Genomic DNA, 26,875 nt, shown 5'->3' with positions numbered 1-26,875 from the left:
CTGTGTCCGAGGGAGGGGATCTGGGAATAAAAGAATGGAAGAGGGGTGCCTGGGTGGCACAGTCGGTCAAGCCTCCGACTCTTGGTTTCAGCTCAGGTCATGATCACAGGGTCAGGGGATTGCCCCCCCCCCCCCCGCCCACCCCCGCATCGTCTGGCTCCGCCCTCCGTGCTCAGTCCCCTTGAGATTCTGCCTCCCTCTGCCCCTCCCCCCCCAAATAAATAAATAAATCTTTTTTAAAAAATGATTGTAAGAAGAAGGTGCTCTGGAAACTGCCGTTAAAGGGGCTCGAAACGACTCTTGCTGCCTTTTTGGAAAAGGAAGCCGAGCAGTTCTCCTCTCATTGCCCTGGACCAGCGCCAACCTAGGAACTTCCGGCCATGATGGAAGTGATCTATGTCTGTGCTGTCCAATGTGGTAGCCATTAGGCACGTGTGGCTATTGGATTTTTAATTAATTTTATTTTAATTAATTTAAATGTAAGTAGTCACAGGTTTCATATATATCAGAGTGCGGCCATGGACCATTAGCATGGTTTCTTTTTTCCCTCTTTAATACTATGGTTTTTTTTCCCCAAAGCCACTGACATTTCAGACATTCTTTATTTTTTTTTAATAAAGACAACAAAGCAGTACTGATTTTTCTCATCTGTGTCACCAGCCCTTGGTGTTCACAACCTGGACAAAAGTCATTCATGGCTTAAGCCAACAGGGACCTTTAAACGGGACCCAGGCCCTGGCTAGAGAACTAGGGAAGGGGGATTCTGGGAAGGAATCTGGAACACCGGAAGCTCACACGAATCTCACTGGGCAGTGATGTCATCGATCTGACGCTTGAGAAGGCAGGCCAGGATGTTTCCACACCTTGGCGACCTGATGTCTGGGGTTCCTGCCATGGAACCTGCCCTCCTAGCCAGAGACAAGGGTTCTTAAAGGACATGTGCCCAGGGGGGACTGGAGGGCGGGACGGGGAAGGGGAGGAAGCTGAGGGAGAGTCTAGGAGACGTGAGCCCGATCCTCTGGCGGACTCTGGAGGAGTCCTTATGTCCTACCATTGGTCCCGGCCGGCAGCAGGGGGCTAGACCGTCCCACCTAGCCCCTGTCTGTCGGCCACTGCTCATGGACTCTCTGAGGTGTGGGGGAGTCAGTTTCCAGGCTCCCTGTCTCAAGCATATCCATGCCAGCGGCCGGAGGGCAGTCTTGCAAAGAAGGTGCTCTGTGTGCCCTGCACCCCAGCACAGATGGGAAGCACCCCACCTTATAGAGTGCACCTCCATAGCCAAGAATGAGTCGGGTGGCTGCGGAAGTTGCTGTCTGAGTGCCAAACAAGCAAAAAGACTCCACGAAGTACCAGGAGGGATAGAGGGAGAGAGAGGAGGGGCCAGTGGTGCTCCGGTGTGCTTGAAACTTCCAGGCGAGGGATGGGACGGAGCAGCCTGTCCTACCTCACAGCTAGGCTGACAGTAATTTTCTCATTGGATTGGGAGCCAGAAAGAGCCTTGGGGGCTGGCCCCAAGGTGGGGGGCTGCACCTGCCTTAGAAACCAGCCTGGTCCGTTGTCAGGCAGTTAAGGAGACGTTAGTCCTGAATCTACCCAAATGTCCTTGCCTCTGCGGTTGGGAACCACTGAACGGGCTCTTGTGGTGACCCCCAGGAGGAGATGTGACACGTCACCGTGGTCGATCCTCTCCACCAGTCTTCCAGGAAAGGGATGAGGCATTTATATCCTTCCAGTGCTCTGTCTAGAGTCGCTTAGCACGAGTGGTGTGCCCCAGGCAAGATCCAGACGCAGGTCTGTCTGTCCTTTGTGCTTTTGCTGTGTCATCACACTGTCATTATTAAAGTTCTTGGACTGGACAGAGCCTGAGCCCCATGCCTAGAGCCCTCCCACCAGGGCACTGGTGTGGCATTTGGAGCAAAGCACCTGTCTGAGAAATAATACAGAAGGAGTGGAATGTTTACTTGCAAAATGGAAATTTGGGCTGTAATTTCAGGACGCTCTCAGGTCACTGTCCTAAGCTTGTCGAACAGTCTCAAGTTAAGACCCCCCAAGTTAGATAGGGATAGACAGACAAATTCTTTCTGTCCAAGGCTGGAGAGTAAACAGTTCAGGCTTTGCAGGCCCATTCTATCTCCGATGCAGCTGCTCAGCCTGGTGGATGCATCCAGAAAGTGGCCATGACCATACAGGAACAAATGAGTGTTCCAATAAAACTTTATTTACAAAAACAGGTGGTGGGCCAGATCTAGCCTAGGGATCAGAGCATGTCGACCATTGGTCCAAGCTGAACCCCTGTTCGACATGGTTACTACTGTTTAGCAGAGCAGATTCTACCTGGCGAGGCACTCGTGAGGCCCGATCAGGTATTAAGGGCCTTCTGGAAGGGAAGAAAGCAATTCAGCATCTCTTCAGTATCAACTGGGTACCGGGGTTCTGCTGAGCATTTAATATATATACTCTTGGGAGCATTTTCCCATCCTGAGGTCGTGAGTGTCTCACAAACAAAAGATAAGCTCATCGTTCTCGGTCAACCAACGTGGGCTCCCACGTTCAGCACATTATTTATTGTGTCTTGCTTTTTGGTCTCCTGCTGTTGGTCCCTAAGTCATGTGCACAGCTAAGTGTGTCAGGGAGACAGGAGTCAGTTGGCATCTGTCTGGAGATTCCTGAGTCAGTGTCCCTTCTCCAGTGGACTGTAAGCATCATGAGGGCGGGTCCCTGTCCTTTTCACTGACCCTCATGTCCTGGTACGTAGCATAGAGTCTGCCCAGCATGGAGCAGGCTCCTAGGAGATACGGGTGAGTGAGTGGATTGGCACACGAATGAGGGGGCATCAGGGCCGGGAGGGTGAGCTCCAGTGGTCCCCCAGGCCTTTCCCGATGTGGCACCGTCCTGTCACTGCTGCGCTGTTCTGATGATGCCAAGAGCGGACCTCCTGGGCAGCAGTGCCTCTGAGGTCCTGGGTGGGAACAGAAGCCTCAGGGGACCTGGGGAGGGTCCCCAGGGCAAGGGACAGAGAAAGGAAGGATTGCAGCTACAGAGAGGGAGGAGTGCTGTTGAGTAATGAGTCCTGGCCTTCAGGAGCCTCACAAAGAGGGCTGTTTGGGTGAGGAACAAGGGGAGGCGTGGTCTGCAGTCGCCACCAGAAGCATAATGAATTGCACCAGGCAGCAGCCTGCTGTTCGGCTCCCTTCGCATCAGGAAAAGCCATGGCTGCCCCCACCACGGAGACTGAAACCCAATTCATAATTTTCCTTTCCTAATTAGGCATGGGAATGATGGAGACAATTATTAATAATGTATTGGGTTTTTTTAATGCCCCCCTCAGGAGCCGGGCCTGAGAACGGTGTCTTGACGACAAGCAGCCACACTGCCATCACGCTGGGCGCCGGGCCCAGAACACCAGGCAGGAATAAATAAATCAGAGAAGCGAGTGTCCCATGGGGCTCGGGCTCCCTCGGGGCTGGGAGTCCGAGATGGAAGGGCATAGAGCCCCTCACCAGGACTTCAGCAGGGAGGTCCCGGACACCAGCGGGTGGAGGGAGAGGGATGGAGGGGAGAGAGGCTTGGGTGCCAGCCGCTGGTGCCCCCGTTCCTTTCTCTGCTGACCTAGGCCAACCCACATAGGGCCTTTCCATAGGGATTTCCCTCTCCCCCACGCTGTAGGGCTCAGCGTCAATCTCACCTCCTCGAAGAGGCTTTCCTGACGCCCAGGGTGACACTGATGTCCCCTTTCCCACACGGCCTCGATCCCTCCACGCAGCCCCGTCTCCTTTGGTCCAAAGTGTATCTTCCGGAGTGTCTGGATTTGCTGGCTTGTTCCTGTCTGCCCTGGGGCTAGCTCTCTGGGTTCGCACCCCAGCTCCACCACCTGCCCTAGTGAGGTCTGGCACCTTCACGGAACCGTTTCCCCCTCCTGGTCGAGCACTGTGTTCGCCCCCGGGTGCGCCTTCAGCCCTCTGGCCTTGCGCTCCATTCAGACACCCTGGGGAAACCGGCCTCCTCCCGCCGTCCGGGCACGGGGTGGAGGCGTGTGGGGCGAAATGGCTGGCCCTGCACCGGCCTCTCCTGCAGTTCCCAGCCTCACCGGATACCCAGCAGCTCCCCCATCCTGCTCAGCTGCTGAGCTCCCACTTCGCTGAGACAACAGAAGCCTCTGGAAGGAAGGAAGCGGCCACTGACCCCACCCTGTCACCCCCCACCCCCGCACACACCCCCTCACTTTTCCTACATATCGGGGACCCCCATCTGTGCAGGGGGCCCATCCCCTGTCCTGAGTCACACTCAGCACGCACACACACACGTGCGTGCACACACTCCATCTCCCATCTTATGAGCCTTCCCCGGCCACGACCTCCCCCACCCAGTGGTGGCTCCCTGTTCCTACTCCCCTCTGCAACAAAACTCTGCCACCGAGCTCTGCATACTTGCTATTTCCATTTCCTCTCCCCGCATTCTCTCTTAAATGGCCCCACTCAGGCTCCCTCCACCATCCCCTCGTCCCTGCACCGGTCACGGTGACTGCCATGTTGCTCGGCCGGTGGCCGGCTCTCAGCCCCATCAAGCTCGCCTGTCGTCTGCAGCGGTCACAGCTGACCGCCTCCTCTTCCGTGTCCTTCCCTGACTTGGCCGCAGGACTCCACGTTGCCTGTCCCCCTCCAGCGCTCACTGGCCTCTCCTCCTGCCTCCTCTCTCCTTGGTCTCTTCGCATGGAGGCACTTCTGGGCTCAGGCCCGACCCTCTGCCCCGCTCTGTCCACACTCCTGCACTTGATCTCAGGCCTGGCTGTGGACAGCTCCAGCTTGTGCTCTCTTCTGAGCTCAGGGTCTTGACCCAATGGCTCACTTGCCATCTCGTGTGGGGTGTGATGGGATTGCCGGACCTCGCTCCCCACCTGCACACCCAGAAGCATGCCCAGCCCCAGCCTTCCCTGTTGTTGATGGCAGCTTGATCCTGCCGCTTGCTCAGAGTTCCCTGTAACTCTTCTCTGACTCTCAGGCGCACACGTCCATACTTCCATGAACTTGACCTTCCAGACGTATCCGGAATCTGCCCTTAACTCCCACCTCCACTGCTAGGCCCCATCAGAGCCACCATCCTGTCCGTCTTGGGCTATTGGCAATGACCCCCCAGCTTCCTACCCTCCCCCACCTGCCACACACACACACACACACACACACACACGCACGCAGTCTACTCTAAACATAGAGCAGTTGAGCCAAAGTGAAGTCAGACCACCCCTTCTCCAGACTCTCCAACAACCCCTCATTTCTCAGTGTAAAAGCCCAAAGGGCTCTCATCTCCCCTGTCTTTCCCTTGTCAGCTTCAGCCCGGTCATGCGGGCCTCCTTGCTGCTTCTTGGACATGCCTGTCCCTGCTGACCTCAGGGCCTTTGCTTTGGCTCTTCCCCCAAGCACCTGCATGATGAACCCTTTTATCAGATCCCAGTCTTTGCTCACATGTTGTCCCTTGAAGCCACCATGGCTGCCCTCGTTCACATTGCCACCCACCCACTCTGTACCCCAGCACCCTCAGTCCCCCAAAGCTGCTCTGTTGAGGGGTGAAAAAGGACATGGCAGTGTCCACGAGGGAAAAAGCTCTTTCTATTTCCTTGCTTCTCCCATAACAGCAAGGAGACAGTTCTGGAAGCCCCCAGCAGTCTTTTCCTCATGTGTCACTGGCCAGAGCTATATGATATGCCCACCTCTGAACTGGTTAGGCGGCAGAAGGACTGGAACGGGACCTACTATGCCGGGCTGACAGCACGGAAAATCTCCTTCCTGGGCTGGACATGCCTCTCCAAGGCCTGAGCCCTGCGGGGGGTGGGGGGACACAGAGGAACCTCTGGCCTGGGTGGTGGGCAGAATTGGGGAAACATCACTGAGGGTGATTCTGTCCTGTACCCAAAGCCTGAGCCAGATTCCCATGGGCGGAGTAGGGGGTGGAAGCCACGCCCTCAGCTGAAAGGCACGTGCTTGCTGTTTTCATCCGGGCGGGCTCCGGGGGAGAATTTTCTGTCTGGAAATGCGGCTTATTTGAGAGGTTTGCATAGAGTGCCAGGGTCTGACCTTGTATCTGAGGCTGAAAAGTCCGGCCACACACCCTGGCCCCTTCGGGGTGGGAGATGAGTGAGCGGCCCACCCCCAAGTGGGCCCACAGGGGAGGGCGGATGCCCCTGGCACAGGCTTCTCCGTGGGCGCCCTATGCCTGTGAATGGATGGCAGTGGGCCCGGTCGGAAACAATGGGCTCTGTGTGGGGGCGGGGGGTGGGGGAGGAGGCTGCCCCACACCCCTCCTTCCGCAGTGGGGCTAGGGACACCGAGGCAGAGGCAGGGACAGGGCCATCAGCCGTGCAGGAACTTCTGAGAACCCACATCCTTCTGGGTCCTGGGGGGAGGACGTAAGGCAGGGCTGAGACGTGAGAACAAGTCCGCTGCTGAACTCCTCCCCTCCTCTGAGCCCCAGCCCCCCTCCTTTGACCAAAGGTCCTTCAAACAGGTTCTGTTGCCGCATGAATGTTTGAGCCCCAAGGACCTGGCAATGTCACCAGGCCCGGGCCAGCTTCTGACTGGTTTCCCACAGTCAGGGCTGAATGGGTCCTCTGGTCGGGGAGTACCTTCATGGGCATCAGCCCCTCAAAGGAAGCTGGGCGCCGCTCGGAGGGCCCTCCACAGGCTTGCGTTCCGTGGTTGTGACCCACTGATGGGCCACGAGTGGGGCTGCCGGGGGTAGATCGCAGAGGGTGGCTGTGGGCCCATCTCCTGCCCGCACTATCAAGGCCAACTTGGCATGCGGCCCTTCCAGTCAGGAGTTGGTCAGGCAACGGGCAACCTTGGCGTGAGTCACCAAAGACTTTGAAAGTTGGGAGAGAAGTCTCATGAGCCCCCAGAGGTCCACTGGACACCTCTGGTGTCACCGGCAGGGCCTGGCACTCAGGCTGCCCTGCAGAAACCTGGAGCTGCGGGAGTAAGTGGCTGTCCCCTCCAGGAGGCCGCACTCAGGGGTAAGAGCCTCCTTCACAACGGAAAAATCATGCTAAAACGAAGGACAGGGCTATAACTCCCTTCTAGGAACCACTAAAAAATACCTTACAAAACCGAATTGTTTCCCCCACTGCTTGCTGTCCCCTTGATTCATCCACGCCCCCCCACCCCAGGGACCCTCCTGTCCATCCAGCACCTCCTGTGTGCAGCCAGCCGGGGAGACACAAGTGGCAGGTCCCGGGTCACACATTAGTACGTGTTGAGTTGACTGTGAGTGCTGTCGCAAGCACACCTGGGTTCAAATCTTGGTTGTTCCGCTGGCTGTGCAGCCTCGGTTCCCCCACTTACAAAAGAGGGTATCAGTGGGCTCTGTACTGCTGTGACTTAGTCATGTGCCTCGGAATCGGGGCTCAGCAGATGATGGTTGTTTCTCTCGGTGTCCTCGAGAACCTTGCCTCTGCTGTCCCATCTCATGGTCACAGAAACCCGCAAGCAATACAGGGAAGGCTGTGGTCACTGAGAGCACCTGGGGGGACCTGCCCGATGTCTACAGCTCCCCTGGGGCACTGGGCCACCAGCCCACAGGAACCTCGCTGGTCTGCTCAGGTTCCTTGATTCTGTTCACTTCTGTCCACAGCTGCTCCTTTTCCAGACACTTCCACAAGGTGTGGGGGAATCTTGACCTCTTTTTTCATCTCTTTTCTAGCACTTGCCGCTCCTGGAATTATATAATCGTTGGTGGATTTCCTGATAGGCTCTTGGTTTTCCCCCTTGGTGGGGACCCCACTCCTTGGACTTGCTCACTCCCTAGAATCTAGGCTCCATCTCCCCGACTTCACCCAGTGGGCTGGGCCCGGCTGGCTTCTCCCTTCCGCTGTTGGCGAACTCTCGGGCAGTAAGCTGGGGCAGCCAGAACTCCCCTTCTTCGTTTCTTGTCCTTCAGAGATCTGCACGCTTTGTTGCCCTGAGGTCTGCTCTTTTGAAAACCATATTTTGTGGATGTTTCAGGCATGTGGAAGACAGCGAATCTGGCCCGGTTACTACATCTTAGCTGGAAGCAAAAGTCCCCAAACTAAGGGTTTTGTTTGTTTGTTTAAAGATTGATTAATTTTAAAGAAAGAGCGTGAACGGGGTGGGGGGGGCGAGCAGAGGAAGAGAGAGTCCCAAGCAGACTCCGCGCTGAGTGAGGGGCCCGAATGGGGCTCGATCCCACGACCCTGAGATCAGGACCTGAGTCAAAACCAAGGGTTGGACACCCCACCAACTGAGCCACCCCGAGCGTCCCCCAAATAGAAGTTTAAATGATGCATTCCTTGACTGGAAAGAAAGCAGCGCCTTTGATAAAGCAAGACTGAGCCCGGGTGGTTCTATGTCGTGCTCTCTGGTTGTCACTTTTATCATCTTTATGGATGTCAAGAGAGTTTAATGAATCCAGCAGGCTGAGCCTTATTGAGTCCCAGGAGACAGGGTGTTAAGACCCCTGAGTCGTCAGGACTGAGGTCAGGACAGCTCCTGCCTTTCTGTCAGTGTTTGCAGAATCTTGGCACCCGAGGAAGGGGGGTGGGCGGAGGGGCAGAGGGAGCGCCAGCAGCCTCCAGTCTGGGACTTCCCACCCTGCTTGTCTCAGCCTTCCCCTGTGACCACCTGCCTCTCGTAGACATCGCCTTACCCCTTGATCCTTAGCACGAATGGCCTCCTCCCCTCAGCCGCAATGACTTTCACTTGCACATTAGCAAATCCTAACATCTGTCTCGGCTGTTGGAGCCCACTGACTCCTTGAGCAAGTCAGCCAGGTTCTGGCCAGCCCCGCAGTGAGCCGCGGGCAGCTGGTTCCTGACCTGGTAAGGGCACAGTTTCTAGAGAATCCGTCTTTGCGCTCCCAGATCCCGGCATGGTGCCAGGGATGCAGGTGCTCGGTAAATGGCTGGTGGATGCAGGAACGAACAAACGAATGAAGGAACGAAGGAATGAATAAGCACCTTGATGATGCTACCTTCTCAGATATGCACCATCGGTCTGCTCACGTGCTAAGCCTGTCACGTCTGCAAGGGAGTACTGGCCACACCGTAGGAAGGAAGTTCAGGAAGAGCTTGGTGTCCCAACCCTGCCCCTGCGAAAGATGTTTCTTGATCCCCAGTGTCCCTGCTTGTCCTTTTCCTGAAATGACACTTCTTAGCCTTCCTCCAGCTCCAACAGTCCCTGATCCTTCCTAATGCACAAAGAATGACTGGAGCTAGGATAAAGAAGGGTGCATTCTTTGAACACAAACAAGAGCTGTTTTCTTGGCAAAATCCAAGATTTATGCCCTGGACTAGATCCACAAAATTCCTCCCTCTTTTCATATGCATTAGCTTCCTGCCTTGAGTAGCTTCCCACATGTGTGTGCTGAGCAGTGCACTGCCGCATCGTACCGGGGCCCCGAAGCAGATGGACCCTCTCAAATCAGACTCCCCACTTTCTGTGTCTATTGTGTCTGAAAACCGCAGGCAGGAAGGAAACCCCCTCGTTACCATTGGATGTAAAGACCATCACAAGAGGCGCTCGGAGATTGAGTGTCAAATTCCAGATGAGGGTTAGAATCAACCCTTCTGTTTCCAGTTGATGGGATTTCTCAACAAAGGCGCTGGTGGCATTTTTGGAGGGACAATTCTACCTTGTAGGAGTGAATATCCCGGTCACTGTTGTTTTCAGGAGCTCCTGGGCTTACTTACTGTGGCAACCAGAGACAGCCCTCGACCCCGTATTTCCAAGTGCCCTCTGGAGGGGGACTGCCCCCGGCTGAGGATACACACTGGTGATGTGAGCCCCAGCCACCTGTGGGCCATTGGTGGGCAGGTGTGAAGGTCCCCTTGAGACTTGGCCCCGAAGTGTTAGAGCCTGGGATAGAATCGACAGAAACCAAAATTACTTCCCTTTGCAATGAAAACAAGGAGGCAAGCCTTTTGGGGTTGAGACCCCATGAATTCAACCCCTGTTGCATTTCAGACTGTCCTGCAGTGATCACTGTAAGGAAGATGGGGCCTGGATTTACTCGGCTAAGCCAGGGACACCCCAAAACGAGTAACTAGGCGGGGAGGAGGGAGGGAACCAGGCTTCTCTTGGTGGGGAAAGAAAGGTTTGTGTTTACTATTTCACAAAAAAAAAAAACAAAACAAAACCCTGAAGAAATTCATCACGACAAAAATGAGAATCCTCTTGAATCTCCTTTCCCTTGTTTTAGAGTTTGTTCCTATTTTGAATTTCCTATTCCGTATCTTCTCAATTGTTGGGATTCCTAAAGGCCTGATCTTGCCCTGGCTGAGTGGCTGGTGACATCCCTGTCCTGGGCATCTCTCGGGAAGCATTTCTGAATCTGCTTGGTTGTGTGCTGAGCTGAGCCCCACATCTGGGGACCTTGCCTTTGTTAATGGGGCTTTAGCACCTGTTCCTTGCAAAACCCACCATGGCTTTCTGCATCTCCCTGCCCAGCTCGCGCCAATGCCACAGTCTGGTAACAACTCCATAACCCATAACCACACACCCTGCCGGTTCCTCTTTCCTCACTCCCGGCAGGCATGTGCAAGGGAAAAAGCACTTGGGAAAACAAGCATGGCAGCTCCTTATAAAGCTACCCGCACACACCCCCTAGGACCCAGTGAGCCCACTACCAGATGTTTAGTCAAGAAAAACATGAAGACATGTCTATACCACGTATGCAATTGTTTCTAGCAGCTTTAGCCACAAAAGTCAAAACCTGAAAACAGCCTAGGAATCCACAACAAATTGTGGTTTATTCACAGATGGGAATACTACTCCGCAATTAAAAAAAGAAAAAAAGAAAAAAAGAAAAAAGAAGGAACTATAGAAATTTGTGGATGAATCTTAAAAACATTTTGCTGAACAAAGGGAGCAAAAAAATACACACTGCCTGGTTCCGTTTTCTGACTTTCAAGAACATGCAAATCTAATTGATGATTTAAGAAAGCAGAGTAGTGGTGGCCTGTGGGCAGGGATTGACTAGAAGGAGGCCTGGGGGGAGTTTCTGGGGTGATGGAAATATTCTATGTCATGATAGTGGTGTGGCTCAGGCAGGTGGACGCATTTGTCAAAGCTGATCAGACCACACACTTCCGATGGGTGAGAGTCCCCTACGGGATTTACACCTCGATGATTACGGCAACAACGTCCATGCCAAGAATGATGATGGAGATGAAGCCATCTGTGGTATCCTTGGGAAATCATTCATTTATTCCCCACGTGTTGTGGCGCCCCTGAAGGCATCTGTCATTCAGTGCGCACAGAGCCTGGGGCACGGTTTGGATCCTTTACATACAATCACTGGTCTTGAAGACCTGCCCACAGCTAGTAGGTGTCTATCTGTCCATCCATCTGTCCCTCAATTCCTCACCAGCCCCCTCTCCTTTTCCCTCCCTCCCGCTTCTCCCTTCTTCCTTTGCCCTTTCCTCCCACCTCCCAAATTTCTTTTGCAATTCGTGGCACTTGTTTCCAGTTGTGTCTGGACCTTTCAGAGCCTCTGGGATGAGGCTGTGTGATGTCTCTGCTTTTCTCAGAAGAGTGAAGCAGGGGGAGGACAGGTTCACCCCCCAGAGACTCCATGGATTGAGTAATGACCAAAAGGCCCAATGGCATCCAGGGTCAGATGCTTTGTCAGTGACGACTTTTCCAGATTTTGGCCACCCGTGCAAACGGAGGCAGCTGCCGGTCCTCACTGCGTGGGCCAAATCCAAGAAGGGACAGCGCCTGCCTCTTAGAAGGAATCGGCTTCCCACACTTTCTCTCCTTCCTCCTGCCCGGTGCGCCCTGGGAGTCCTGCTCCACCCCCACCCTGGGAGAAGTGGATTTAATGCCTCAACTGAGAGAATGACGATGTTCTGTTATTTTTCATGGGAAATTAAACCTGACCCTGCTGTCAGTTAGCTCATGCCAAGGGAGGATGGATGGCCCGGGCCTCGGCGCTTCACCCCTGCTCAGAGCACGTGTCTGGCGGGGGGCCAGCCATGATGTCACCTGCCACCGGCGTGGGGGTGGAGACGGCGGGACAGGTCCCAGAGCCTTCAGCCTGGAAAGGCGGAGGACGGATGAGGGGGAGGCCACACCCTTCGTGTCACCCACAACGGTCCCCCTCTGACGCAGCCACCACCTGCTCCTCCCACCCTAGGGAGATTCAGCGTGTTACTGTCTTTCAGCCCCCAACTCTACCTCGTGCCCCGTGGAGGAAAGCTGGTGGTCGGGGCTGGCCATCGTCATCGCGGTATGTTGCGCTTCCCTGGTGTTTCTCACTGTGCTCGTCATCATTTGCTACAAAGCCATCAAAAGGTGAGTGCTCACAGGGCTCTGAGCCTGGAGGGGGCTCTGCCCGGGCTGGAGGCCGCTCTGTCCACCCCTACATGTGTCTTCGAGCCTTGAACATTGTTAAGCACTTAATAAGCAGAAAAAATGTATAGTGAATGCCTATCTATCTATCTATCTATCTATAGTGACCCCACCTGGAAGTAACAGGCCCTGCCTTGGGGACCTCACTCCAGGCGCCTAGGACCCGGGAGTCCGCATATTCTTGCAGGGTGGGGGATGGAGCCACTGGAGAGAGGCGCCGTATTGGTTTGGCTTCTAAATGCAACAAAGGACCAACTCACTCTGCCTTTCAAAAATGATCACCAGTCACCACCCGCCTTGTAGAGCTGGGGTCTGCAGCGGAGTGTGGCTGTCTTTGGGGTCTGAGGAGGTTTAAGCTATATCTGGGGCCCCTAAGTCTGGTAGAATGGGCCGTGGGGTGAACGCCTCCTCCCCCCACAGGAATTATGGCATAGCAGCTCCCCCATAGGTCCCCTGACCTCCAGGCTGCCCGGCCTCCAAAAAAATGCCCCCCTCACCCCAGCTTCCCCAGAACTCGGGGGAAGATAGAGTCAAAAGACAAACAAAAATGTTGCAAAAACACCTAAAGGTCCTAGGCATTGTTCATTATATTTCTAATAAAGGTTTTGAAATTTCCCAGAGGCCCAAAGTTAGGGGGTGTCTATTAAGAACATTCGTAACATCTAAACTATTTCACTTTATCCTTTTGATTCATTGTTCTATGTGATTTCACTTGAATAATTCAAAAGCAGAAAGAGTAAAATATCAGGTTAAAAGTCTGACAACGAGGCACGGAGGGGGACCGGCCAGATGGCAAGACATGAGGAGGACAGGGCCCAGGCACAGCAGCTCCAGGTGGACCGGCCAAGCCCTGGGGATCTCCGTCCTGGCCAAGAGCCCCTTCCACCCCCTGCTCTCAAGTTGCCAGATAATGTCCAAAAACCATGGCAAGTCACAAGGGAGGAGCTGTGGCCCAGTATCTCCAGCAAGTGGGGGAGGGGTGGGGGGGGCTCCTGGGCCCCCTAACATTCCCTTAGTTCATCTTTGTCACACCTTTTTCCAATCTGCTGCATTTTACAGACGAGGAACCACGTTCAAAGGGGGTGAAGGGAGCTGCCCAGGATGGTACAACCAGGGAACAGTGGACTCCAGATTTGAACATGACTCCAAAGCCCAGCCCTGACCGTGCCTCTGTATCACTCATACTGAGCGAAGAACAGACCTCATTATTCCGGGCTGCCCTTCCTCAAGGGCGCCCGGGTACCTGGGGCGTGGCTGTGCTCCTTAGAAGATAGGAGGACGGGGACAGAAAGGCCCGAGTCTCCCAGACCCTGCAGTTCAGGGGGAGGCCTGGCCTTGGAAACCAAGGTAGATGCATTGGGAGACTCCCCAGGGACACAGCCAGCCAGATTCCCAGGTGGTTCATGGGCACCTACTGTGTGCCGGGCTCTCTGAGGACAGAGACAGATAAGATCCAGACTGTGCCTGTGGGCAGCTCACCTGACTGAAGGGCGGTGGGGGGTAGATATGCACATGACCATGACCACGGTACAAGGCGGGTGGTGATGAGGCTATGGGAGGCTTCTGGCAGCCTATGGCAGTGCCCAGAAGTGTCATGGCTAACTTGGATCCAGATGATAGAGCATTTGAGCTGAGAGCCTGCTGCTGTGGGAGGAGGCTTTTCAGAAGCAGAGCAGGGAGGCTTTCCAGACCAAGGCACCGTGTGAGCAAAGGCGCCAGGACACCAGGAAGCTCCTGGACTGTGGGAGATGAGGTTGGAGGGTGTGCCTGATGGGGGAGGGGTTTGGTCCACCAAGGTGAGCAGCTTGCTGGGACTCGGAAGGCAAAGGGAGCTACTGGAGGTTTGCCAGGAAGAGCATCCAAGACTCACCAGTAGCCCTGCCAGGGAGGGGGCCACTGTCCCCTCAAGGACGCCCCTCCCACTGGCCTTCCCCTCAGAGACAGGCAGCATTCTCAGGTCACTTCCCTGTCTGCCCCAAACTTCTGAAGAAACGTGCTGTCTGTTCCAACATCAGGAGGGCAAGAGGAGAGCTAAGTCACTTTACTAGCTGACTGTGGCTGTGGTGGGCTTGGTTTCAGCGGAGCTGGGGGTCTCCCAGGAGGGCGTGTGGGGGTGCACCTTCACCTCCCCTCAGAGCAGCCTTAGGGGCCTCCTGTCTGTCCTCTGTCCCCGTCCACAGGCTCTGAGCTCTTGGTTCCGGGATCTGTCAATGGCCTGGAAAGACACAGAACTCAGGCCCCATGGCTCAGCGGATCCCTTCCAGGGGTGTGGGCGAAGCTCTTTTCCAGAGGTGTGGGCGGGGCTCTTTCCCTGGGTGTGGGCGTGGCTCCCATCCAGGGGGGTGTGGGCGGGGCTTCCTCCAGGAGTTCGGGCTGGTCCTGGGAATAAAGGTGGGTGAAGCACTCCAGGACCAGTAGCAGTGGGGGCCATCAGCGCCCTGAGGACCAGGACAAGGGGAGGAAATGGTGCCACAGGAACTAGAGAGCCTGGGGAGCCTGAGACTCAAGAGGGGCCGCTTAGCAGGAGCTGTGGTTGGAACAGATGGAGATGAGCCCCCAAACAGGAAAGGTAGGGGAGACACAGCCCACCCTCTCCACCCTCCCTCGTCTCCTGAGGGTGCCTCTCACTGACCAAACCTGAGGAACAGGGGCGCCCAGGACACGCAGTGGTAGGCGTCAGCCTCCCAGGGCACAGGGCAGAGGGAGGACGTAGTGGGTGCCGGGGGCAGACGTAGAGACGAGGACTCCGAGCACGGTGTCCGCTCTGCCACAGCCCCCCGCCGGCCCCGGGACAGGGGAAGAAGACCCAGCCCTCCAGCCCTCGTCATCCCAGCCCACAAGGACAGACAGTGACTGGAGGGGGCTCGTTCAGGGTCAAGTGGAGGCAGAAACAGGTCAACACTCCCAGAACTGGACTGAAAGGAGGCCTGTGTGGGAGAGGCTTAACCCCTCGGTGGAGGGAGAAGGGGGCAGCCCAAGTTAGAGCTGTGTCGGGGAGCAGATGGCCCCTGCCGCTGCCCGGGCTGACCTCTGCCAGGGGCGGTAAGAGATAGCATCTTGCCAGCCAGCTGTCTGTCTGCATTTGTCTCCAGAGTCAATGGAGGATTTCTTGCTCACGGCCAATTCTTTTTGGTTAATAATTCATTTGAAACATGCCTCTTCTCTCAGGAAACAAAAGCATTTCATGTCACTGTAAAACCATTAAAAGGAAAAGTCAGTGATAAACCCGGGTCTTCTTTTTAACTCTCACAGCCTGGAGTCCTAGGGGAGGATTTCTGAGAGATTCTTGTGAATGGCCCCAACACAGCCTTTGGGTGCCAGATTGCTGGGAGGAGGGTTCTAGAACCAGTGGGGTAGCAAGGTGGCTCCGGAGACACCAGCTTGGCTTGGCATCTGGGGTGCAGGCTGCAGGGTCCACAGGCTTCTGCAGGAACGGGAGGAGGCAGGAGCAGGTGCAGAAGAGGTACCCTGCGGTGCTCTCACTGGCCATGACCTTGGGAGGTGGGGTCGAACCAGCACTTCCTCCTCACAGAGTCAGTGAATCAAACTGCAGCCTGTGAGTCAGCAAATGCACCCAGAGTCCCAGCTCTGAGCTGGGTGATTGTGGTGCCCTGGGGGTTGGGGGTGCTCTAAAGCGAGGAGCCCAAGGAGGGGCACCTCCCCCAGACCCAGGGCCCTGAGAGGTTTCTTGGAAGGGGAAGGGAGTTAATCAGACCAAGGGGCTCGGAAGGGGAGCTGCTCACCCTGGGACTAGCTCATGCAGTGGCCCCCAGGTCCCCTGCCAATGACCCCACACTCTGCCGGGTACCCGGCCATGGGAACCCACACAGCTCACCCTTCAGTGGCCTCCTTGCCGTGAGCATGCTGTGAGCAGCTTCTTTTTTTCTTTTTAAGATTTATTTGTTTATTTGAGAGAGAGTCCCAAGCAGACTCCGAGCTGAGCATTGAGCCCGACATGGGGTTAGATCCCAAGACCCCGAGATCATGACCCAAGCTGAAACCAGGAGTCAGGTGCTTAATGGATTGTGCCCTTCAGGCTCCTTCATTCCCAGCTGCAAGGGTGATGGAGCCCCAGAGCCTTTGGGTGCTCTGTACCCTCGTGCCTCCCCTCAGGCCTCCTCCCCGCCCCCAGGTCTGGCACACACATGGCCTCAGACAGCCCGGAGTTGTTACAAGAACTGGGACCGGGAGTCCAGACCTCTGAGCTCCGTTCCCAGCTGCCCCCCAGCTCAGTGAGTGACGCTGCCCTCCCCTGTTTCCTTACCCGGAAAACGAGGGTCCTCTTAGTCTCTGCCCAGCTCCTGAGCTTCTGTTTCCATCCCTAGATGGCCAGGGGACTGCCAGTAGGACATTTCACTGCTCAGAGGTATAAATGCTGACGGAAATGCTTGCCAAGGTCTAGGCCAGGCAGTGGGGCTGTGCTTGGCATGGGGGCTCCCGTCGCAGGTGCTTTGGGCACAGTCCCCGCCCTCGAGACGCACACCTCGTAGCGGGGAGCAGTCGGTGTTGAACAGACCACCCTCGGGAGAAGAGTATCCAGAGGGACAACCCAGGGGAAATAATGGAAAGCAGACACAAGGAAATAAGATGTTGGTCCAGGACAGGGAGGAGACCTCCAACAAGCAGTGATTGGTGGGAGTCACCAAGACAAAACACCGGGGCACAGGGAGGAGGTCCAAGCCTCAGAGCCCTGCCAGGTCGGCGGGAAGAAGATCACAGGCCCATGGACTCTGTCCTGGGGCATGTTTGCACCTTGTCTGACAGCCGCCTCGTTCGTGCAGAGAACACTTGTGCTGCAGAGAGATGACTCCCATCCCCACCAGGCCCCCCGCCGTGAGTCACCCCTGCACCCCAGGCGCACCAAGAACACCTTTCCTCCTCCTCCGGCCATCCGTGCATGGCATGGACCTTCACCTTCAGCCATCGACTTGCCATTAAGCCTCTTGATGGCCGTCTCGCTCTAATTTCCAAGGTACTGGCGGACAGGAGATAAGAGGCTGCAGATGGGCTGTGGCCAATCCCGCAAACCGTTGCTTGCAGGCGGGGGGCTAGCGTGCTGCTCCTGGGAATGAGCTCTGTTCCGAGAGTGCCTGGGCACACACACTGTTGCCGGGCCTTGGTGCTCCTCGGCTTGGTCTTCAAACATGTATGGAGCGCCTACTGTATGCTGGGGACTAGACTAGGTGCGAGGGATATAGAGACACACAGGAGGGGACCTCACCCCTTCCCTAGTGGGGTACATGGATTAAATAACACACACACACACACACACACACACACACACACACACACACACACACGTGCGCGCGCGCACGTATCTGGGTGGCTCAGTCCGGTAGGCGTCTGCCTTCGGGTCAGGTCCCGATTCCGGGGTCTTTGGATCAAGCCCTGCATCCCACTCCCGGCTGAGCGGGGAGTCCGCTTCTCTCCCTCCATTCCGCCCCCCCGCCCCGGCTCAGGCTCTCTCTTACTCCCTCTCTCAAAATAAGTAAAATCTTTTTTTAAAAATAGCTGCTACGCAAATAAATAAATAAATAAGGTGCTTTTAAAACCTGAGTGCTACGAAGGGGGGCAAAAATCTGAGAGAACTGGAGAAAAGAGAAGAGCTAGGAAGAGGGGGTGCTCCCGTACCCCAAGAGTCAGGAGTGCCGTGCCTGCCTCCTGACTCGGCTTTAGGGTTAAAAGAAGGGTTAGGGCGTCCTACATCCACAACCACCTTTTAAAATTTTTATCGAGGTAATACACACACGTGGTTCAAAACATCAAATGTGCTACAAACCTGTTAAGAAAGACAGTAGTCCCCCGGCTGTCCCCCTCTCTCCCTGCAGCCACAGTCTTGGGAGACAAGGGCTTCGGGTGTCAGCTGCTCTGCTCTTTCTCTCCATGCTCTGAGCGATGTGTGTATGACTGAGGGTTTTCTTCCCATTTTGCACCTTATCTGTTGACTTTCCAAGAAGAGAGGCTCAGCAGCCTCCCACGGCCCACAGGTGCACAGAACATTGCCCCGTCCCTGTCCCCCTCCCCTGTCCACAGGGGCCTCCCAGGTGGGGGTCGTGACGAGCGGCTACCTTAGCACAACAGCGTGCTGTCTGCAGCCTAGTCCCCGCGTGTGCGGCCGTGTGCTTGCTGCCCTGGAGTCAGCAACACCTCCTCTCCCTGGGCACTGCTACCTCAGGTGATCCATCCCGAGGTGCCAGGTCTGCCTGGAGGTCCAAGGAGTCGGGGAAGCGAGTTTCCTATGGGGTCTGAGCCAGAATGAGTCGGATCCCATAGGAATGGCTGAGGTCCCAGCCCCCATCAGTGCTCCTCGAGCTCACAGGGAGCTCCCTGGAGCCACACACTGCTGCCGTTCCTCTCCCAGCTCAGCCCTTCCTGCTCCTCTCTCAGGGCCCAACTCGGACGCCACCTCCTCTGACAGCATCACAGGCCGTTCTAGATCCTTCTTCCCTGCCCCCGCCCTGCGGCTGGAGCTTTCCGATTTACGTTTCTGCTTTCTGCTCTAGGCATGTTAGTGTTGGTGTTTATGCCTGCATATGCCCCCGCATGTGTGTGAGGACCTTGTGCACAAGCACGTGTACACTTGCACACACATCAGAGCAGGGAGCTGTCGTCTTGTCTCCCTCATCTCGCTCCCCTGTGGTGCGTAGTCACTCTTCCATGACCTTCTGTGGCTTGAACGGAGGCTTGTTGACACAGACTTGCCAGATTCTTCCTTCTATCTATTTATTTATTTATTTAAGAGAGAGCACAGGCTGGGGCGGAGGGGAGGGGCAGAAGGAGAGAAAATCCTAAGCAGACTCCCCACTGAGCACGGAGTTGGGCGGGGGGTGATTACCCAGCCCTAAGATCATGATCTGAGCTGAAATCAGGAGTTGGATGCTTAACTGACTGAGCCACCCTGGGGTCCCCAGATCCTACCTTTTAGATTAGCAAACGCTATGGAGAATTTCAATGGACTCCGTTTTTTTCTCTCCACCTGGGTGAGGGAGGTAGAATCTGCTTTACCAGGAGACAGCAGGCCCCGGTTTTAAATGCTTGGCCCCTCCCCTCCACCAGTTTGGGCTTCCTCCCCACTCTGCCAGCTCTGCTCCCCTCCCTCCAAGCCCCGGTAGTGCCTTTTGCCTTCTTGCTGTCCTCTGGCTGGGGGCTGGCATGTGTGTGCAGTGACTCAGAGCCCCTTCCCCATGCCCCGAGTGACCTGCCTCCCACCCCCGGGCCTGACATACTCAGGCAGTTCTTCCCCCCACCCTTGCCATCTGCTGCCTCCCTTCCTCCCCGGCCCGGTGCACACACCACCGGCCTGGCCCTCTCCCCCTGGCCCCTGCAGGCCTGCACAGTCAGCATCAAAGCGGGGCAGGAGGAAGACAAGACTAGGCAGGGCCCAGGGACTGGGGACGGGAGTGGGACATTCTCATCCAGCCACATCTCGCATGAACTTCCGGAAGTGAGACATTCACCTTGAAGGCACCTCGGATCCCAGGGGTCTTGAGACCGGAGCTCTCTCTGCCAAAATCTCTTGGGCCGGCGGGGCCAACGGCAGTGACTGGATACTGGAGTCCCAGCCGTTCCCATCTGTCACTGCTCCCTGCTGCCCCTGTACATTCCTGTAACGACAGCATCCCCCAGGCGCCAAATTCAGCCTCTCCGGCTGGCCATCAAGAGCACCATGTCTGACTGTGCTGTGAGTTGAGTCAAAGCTCGTGTGCTTCGAGGAGGGACCACCTCCGAGTGCTGCACATAGATACGTGACCGTGACCGCTCCAAGACCATCTTACCTCCTTCGGGACCTCGGCTGGATTCGGGCAGTGGAGTCTTGGGCTTTGTTGCAGGACCAAGACTCAGTCTTCCAACTCCGGAGCTCGTGGTCTTTCCTCCGGGGCCCACCATCACCCTCCAGGTGGCCCAGGGCTTGCTTTTCCCCAGTGGTGGGGTCAACACCCAGGCTTCTCTGGAGTCCCGCAGGCAACGGTATCTCTTGTCCTTATCACTTGCACAGTCTGCCCTCCGAGGAGAAGAGATGGGGCCCGGAAGGGGCAAGGGCCCCGTGTGTCCCCCTCTGCCTGGGGCCGAGATGGTCATTTGGGCTCATTTATGCCCCTTCGCCCTGCCACCAACAGGAGACCCACCTGCTGTTATGGGAGATCGAGGTCCTGATGGTGGGAAGCAGGCAGCAGGAGTTAGCAGCTTTGTACGGTGGGGGTGGGTGGGCAAGAGGGGGACATGTGGCGCTGTAGGCCAGTCATGGCCAGAAAGGCAGGCAGACAGGGCACGCTCGGCGCCCATGGATGGGAGAGCCAGAGGGGTCCCTGCTTCTCAGGGCCCTTTTGTCTCCAGGAAGCTCCATCCCTCCCTGAATTCATCTCTGTAGACTTGCTGGCTGGAGGTCGTGGGACCGGACAAGGGGTAAGGCAGGAGATCTCGATTTAAGGAGTCCTCGGATGGCTCCGCACCGCCCTTGGAGTGAGAACCAAATGCCCAGCCCTCCTGGCAGGGTCCTGGGGGCGAGCACCAGCCCGTGAGCCTCATCGTCACCTGCCTTCGGCTTGCTCAGCCAGACATGGTTCATCAAGGAAGCGCCTGACTCATCTTCACACAGCGGAGGAGGGGAGGAGGGGAGGAGATGTGCTGGGTTAGAAATGAGGCCGCTGCTTCTTACGGTCAGCAATTACCCTGGGTGGCCCGCGAAGGCTTTCTCTGGCTTCTTGACCCAGGTTTGGAGAAGCCTGCGGGCGACAAGGCATCTCGTCGTGGAAGGGTGTGTGTGTGTGTGTGTGTGAAGGGTGTGAGTGGGTATGAGTGTCCAGGCATTCTCATATGTGTATGTATGTGTGTAGGGTCGGGGTGTGTATGCAGGTGGGGTGGGTTCGTCTGAGTGTGTGCTTCAGGGGTCCGTGCAGGGGAGGATGGATGCTTTCAGAAGAGGGAGTCAGAGACCTCTAAACCTCGTGGAAAACAGACCCTTCCGCGGGGTGCGTGAGACAAGGAGCGAGCTGGCAGCCCTCCGTTGTTGGACTCCTCCAGGCTGTGTTTGTCCCCAGCTCCTCCAGCAGGAGCAACTGGCTGGTGGTGGGACGTGTCATATCACTGTCAGCAGGACCCGGGAGGGGCACCTGGGTCCCCGGCCTCCCTGCCCAGGCCGGCTGTGCTGGCGGTCGCGTCTTCTGCAGAGGCCATGGCTCATGGCGGTGCCCAGGGGCTGCTGCTGCCCGGCCCAGGGCAAGGGGAGGAAGGGGTCTCAGAGTGGAGGACCCTCCCTCTGCCAGGCAGGAATCCTGGGCATGGCCAAGGAAAAGCTCACTCCCCTTTCTCTTGGTTTTAGGAACCAGGCCTTGTAGGGCATCATCTGTGGCCATCCCTTCCTGCACCAGGGTGCAGGTGGCCTTCTTTGGCTTAGCGGGACCAGCCCTGGCTGGCTCACGGCGCTGCAGACCCAGGCTGGGTTGTAGTGAGCCTCTCTGGCATTTCCGGAGCCCCACAGGGCACCCATTAGGTAGGAGGTCTGTGCCGACTGGAGAGCGCTGGCTGCCGCTAATCCCCTCCCCCTACCTGGGACAGCTCCCCGCTGACAGCTTTCCAACAGCAGTACTGAGAGCTAACAAACACTTATGGAGCCCTTACTGTATGCCAAGTGCCCATCTAAGTGCTTAACCCACATTAACGTATTTCATCCTCCCCACAAGCCTATGAAATGGACACCATTCTTGTGCCCATTTTGTAGACCAGGAAACTGAGGCAGAGAGGGGTTAAGTGGCTTGCCCAAGATCATACAGCTGGAAGTGGTGGGCCTGGGTTTACTGAGCTAGGATATCCCGGCGCTGGGGCAGCGTCACCCTGAAGTCCCCTGCTAGAGGAAGGATGGTGCGGGAAGGGGGCAAGGCAGAGCCATCTCCTGCTGTAGCTAAAACCCCAGATTCCACTGGGCTTCTGTGCATCACAGAAGGGCTTTGGGAGTGGGCTGGGGCAGCAGCCCAGAGGGTACAGTGGTTGAGGGCTCTGCGCTGGTGGAGGAGGGGAACAGACCAGGTCCATTTCTCAGGAGACTCCTTGGGACAGTGACCCCCAAACCCCCACCCACACCCTTGCAGTGCCCAGACTCTTGGAATGCTCCTGGGGTGGGGGAGGGGGAAGGATGCTGCGTCAGTCACAGGTGCCACTTCGCTGGGTGAAGCCCATGCCCTGACCCCCTTTGTCCTTTCCTGCCTGGGAAGTGGCCGGGGCCATTGAGAAGGCTGTGGGGCTGTCTCCTTGCCTTGTCCTCAGTGTCCCTCCAGCCAGGTTGGCTTCCTGCCAGGCCCTCTCTGCCAACCTTTTCCTCCAAGGCTCTGGGGGACACAAAGAGGTCTCCTAGCCAGCAGCCTGGCTTTAGAAATTCCACCTCTTCTCCTGGCGGAAGAAATCCTGCTGATTTCCTACCCTCATCTGAAACAGGTGGAAACTCTGAACCCTCCATGCCTTGCCCATTTCCATGGGAGTGCCAGACCCCTTTCTTCATCTCTCCATTATCCACTCTGGAAAACCCTTCAGCCTCATCGCCCCTGAGCCGGACCTGCTCTGGTTGACTTTTTAGACCAAGCCCAAGATTGATCATTTATTGGGGAGAAAAGCAGTGTGGGTTTGGGCTCCGAGATTTTTGTCTGTCCCTATTTCCTGGAATCCTGATTCTGATGTCCGTCCTCCCCTTTGTAGATGGATGACAAATAGAAATGCACATCCAGCCCAGTTTCCCAGGCCATGCAAACTCAGAGTTGGGAACGAAGCCCACCCAGCAAAGTCAGAGCGGCTCGAAGCCCCTGGAAAGGGGTGGGTGGCGGCCCAGGGGAGAGAGGAAGAAGACCGAGGAGAAACAGGCCCAGGGACAGAGACTGTCATTTCCACAAGCCCATCACAATCAAGGCAACTGTCGGACCCCTACAAACCTGGGGGTTCTGGAAAGTGTCCCTGAGCACCTCCATTAATGGGGTTCTCGGGATGCACTGGGTTCAAGCAAAATGAGAACTCTTGGAGGACTCTTGAGAATTTTTGGAGTGCTCCAGGAGGAAGGTAGAGGATGGCCTTTCCGAGCTGATGGGAGCTCCACTATGGTGGGGGACAACGCCTGCTGGGAATACTGACTTAATGGGAAGATGTCTGGACCAGGATATGGTAGGAGCAGGTGGTGGTCCAGGCCCTGACACCCACCAGCTGGGGATCCTTGGGCAAGTCACAGCTCTCCTTAAGCATCAGTGTCCCCATGAAATGAAACCCTTAACCCCAGGCCTAGCTCCTTCTGGGGACCACTATAAGAAGGGACAAGAAAGTCTGTAACCAAGAGTGATTTGCCCAAAGGGCGATGGGCCCCAGGAAGAAGTGCTGGTTTGTAGCTCACATTTCTAGAAGCCACCATGGCTAAGCCTGACACCCGGAGTGAGTGCGCTTTGGGTTTCTCTCTGGGTTTTGTGAGCTAACTCTCCTGCAAGACAATAGGGAACAGGTCATAGATGTGATCTTGGGGTTTCGCCTCTGAGCGGGCCTGATAATCACACCCATGGCACTACTGATAACCTCCCTTTACCCTGCCTCCCCTAAACCAATTCACCCAAGACTTCATCCCACAGGCCCCCAGCTGGTCACCGAGTACCTGTCCTCCGCAGCCTGGGTTTGGGGAGGCTCTAGGGACGTTTGAGAAGGTCGAAGCAACCAATCGCCAGGCTTTCAAAGATGGCCAGGGACGTTCAATGTAGACAACACACAACAAAGTCTAGGTCAGGCTCAGCCCCAGCGGTCGTGGGGACACAGGAGGTGACTGAGCTTACAACCCCGTGGGCCTCAGAGTCCCCCAGGAGACAGCAATATTGCAACATGGGATTGGGCTCCATGGCCTGCGTGGCCGAGATCGGGAGGCTGAAGCCAGCAGGCCTAGCGCCGGGGGCTGGGGCCCTTCTGAACCAGGCGGGAGAGCAGGTGGGCTTGGAGCCAGACCAGAGAGTAGGACCGCCACTGCGGAACCCCGGGTGCGAGCAAGAGCCTTCTCAAAGCCTTTCTCCCAGCCTTCCTGAGCCATGCACAGTTAAGAGAACAGGTTCTAGGGGTTAGACAGCCTCTGGAATGAGCTTCAAGGGGCCCAATGTGAAGTGTTTGAGAAGCACTAGCGTGCGCTCATTTACTTTGGCCGTTCACTGCCACCACCTCTGTCACCATCAACACAACCACCATCACCACCACTGCCATCACCAGGACTCCTGACAACATCAGCAGCATCGCCATCGCCATTACCGTAACCACCCACCAACACAACCGTAACCACCGCCATCGTCACCACCATTATTACCACAACCACCAACCAACACGACCACCATCGTCACCACCTTCATTACCAAAAACACCACCGACTCAACCACCGCCACCCCCTCACCATCACCTCCACCACCCACTCCACCATAACCACCACCTTCACCACCATCACCACTTCGGCCACCAACTCCACTCACATTACTATTCCCGCCACCTCAACCCCCCATCACGACCACCAGCCTCACCTTCACCACCATCCTCTTCATCACGTTTTCCACGTTCCTCTGACCACATAGAGGCCAGGCTGCAAAATCCAACCTCTGGCCCCTCTCCTCTTTTCACTCTGCACCCCCAAATGTTCATCTTCACATCTGCTTGCTCATAATCAAAGAGATCGATCAAAGCCTAATAATGTCCTACCAGGCTGACTGTACATTCTCCATTCTCATTTGTCCGGAACAGTCCCAATTCACACCTGTTGTTCCTGCTTCCTTATTAAAAGTGCCCATTTCCCTCTCAGCTGTGCCCTGGTGTGCATGACTTGTGATGTGGTCACCTTCGCTGAGACCACCTCCAGCTTCTGATTGGCCCCCACCAGGACCCGCAGCCCAAGGATGCTAACCCAGATCAGAGCCTGGTGGGCCCCCTGGAAGGACACGGTTCCCCCGCCCCAGTCACTTGTCATTCATGCCTGTCCCTGCCTCCCCTCCCAGGAAACCACTGAGAAAAGAGGAGAATGGCACCAGTGTTGCTGAGTATCCCATGACCTCCTCGCAGAGCAGCAAAGGGGTGGACGTGAACAGCGCCGTAGTGTGAGTCTGCAGACCTCGGACCCGCTGGCCAGAGGGGCACATTGGTGGCGCTGGTGGCATTAGTGGACCTGGGAAAGCAAGTGGACCTGAGCTGACGCTAGGCTTGTCCAGGACTTCCAAAGAAGAAACCATCCTCTTCCCAGCCTTGACCCCGGTTACCTCACAAGCAAGGCAGCGCAGACACCAGGCTGAGCCAGGATTCCCTGTACGCAGCTCCTGGGGACAGCCCCGCACCCCAGGCCCTGCACATCTCCTCCCTGTCTTGTCTTTGATTTCCTGTCTCCCGGCCGTGCTCTGACAAAGGCAGGGGGAGTCTGTCTGTCTGTCTGTCTGTGCCGGGCCAGGGAGGCATCCTGCTTGGGCCAAGAGAAAGGTGATCTGGGGCCACTCCCCTGCCAGAAAACCTCTCCTTCTCCCCAGCAAGCCCGTCCACTTCTCCATTCACCGTGCATCCCGACAGAAGCCATCGGCAGAGCCATGAGACGTCCCCTTCCAAAGGTGCTTCCCACACATCTGTCTGTCGCCACATCTGCCACTCTCTTCAGTCTTCAGGGCCTGCCTCCTTCCTCCCCTTCGCACCCACATCCAGGGCCCCTGGCTCGGGACCCCTGCCCCGCTGCCACGGAGGGCTGTGAGCCCGGCCAGCAGAGGCCCCTCCTGGCAGCAGACAGAGGAGCTCTTTTAGTGTCTGACCTTTCAGGGGCAAAGCAGCTCACTGGGCACCAGGCCAAGGAGCCAGGAAGGACAGAGGTCCCTCCGCCCGTCCTCAGACTCATCCCCGCAGCTGAGCCTCATAGCACCTGCCGCGTGTGAGCCAGGCCCCGCCCTCATCCGGCGGAGGCCGCCACTGTGCCAAGCCCCTGTGGGCACTCCGGGCTAGGCTGCCCTGACCTGGCTCTGGGTCCTCTGACAACCACCACCCCCCACACCCCAAAGGCCCTGACCAGGTACAGACCCTCTCCCAAGAGCCTCCGGCCCCCCTCACCCACAGGGAGGTGGTGTCCTCCCAGTGCTCCCCTTTGAATGTCTCTTCCCAAGGTCTTGTGTTTAAAACATGCTGAAGCCTCCGGAGGGGTTGGTGGATGAAGGGAAGAAAGAGGATGGAAGGAGACGATCCTCTGGGCCTGGTAATCCTGGTCCACCCGCCTGTGTCCCGGGTGGCCACGGGGCCTGTGGGCACACGACTAACCCCGTGGAGACAGTGGCCTGTGGCTCGGTCTCCCCTGGCGGACTGGGAGAACACTCCCGACCCCGTGGTTCCCTCACGTCCCACACAGTTGCGCAGAAGAACTGGACACATGTCATGGTCCTCCTCTCTCTGCATAGGGACTTAGCTCAGTAGACCCTCTCCACCTTCCAGACCATCAAGCCATAATTCCCTGGAGGGTGTTTGGGCCACAGTGAGAATTTCCTATCCAGGTAAGCCTCACAGAAAAC

The 26,875-nt window shown here is 56.5% G+C and overlaps 1 protein-coding gene across 1 annotated transcript in view; it reads left to right on the top strand.

Annotated features, from left to right (window-relative positions):
• The window catches only part of LOC111148791 (proline rich membrane anchor 1), a 55,725-nt gene extending 30,283 nt beyond the window's left edge, over positions 1–25,442 (top strand). Inside the window, exons 3-4 of the mRNA XM_022505604.1 lie at positions 12,170–12,299; positions 25,340–25,442. Of these exons, the coding sequence (XP_022361312.1) occupies positions 12,170–12,299; positions 25,340–25,442 (233 nt within the window). The remainder of the gene's footprint in view (positions 1–12,169; positions 12,300–25,339) is intronic.
• The last annotated feature ends 1,433 nt before the right edge of the window (positions 25,443–26,875 follow it).

This window comes from Enhydra lutris, unplaced genomic scaffold (genome assembly GCF_002288905.1).
Source record: "Enhydra lutris kenyoni isolate GAN:26980312 unplaced genomic scaffold, ASM228890v2 scaffoldscaffold20, whole genome shotgun sequence".
Classification (NCBI taxonomy): Eukaryota; Metazoa; Chordata; class Mammalia; order Carnivora; family Mustelidae; genus Enhydra; species Enhydra lutris.
This window is presented reverse-complemented; position numbering and strand designations above follow the sequence as displayed.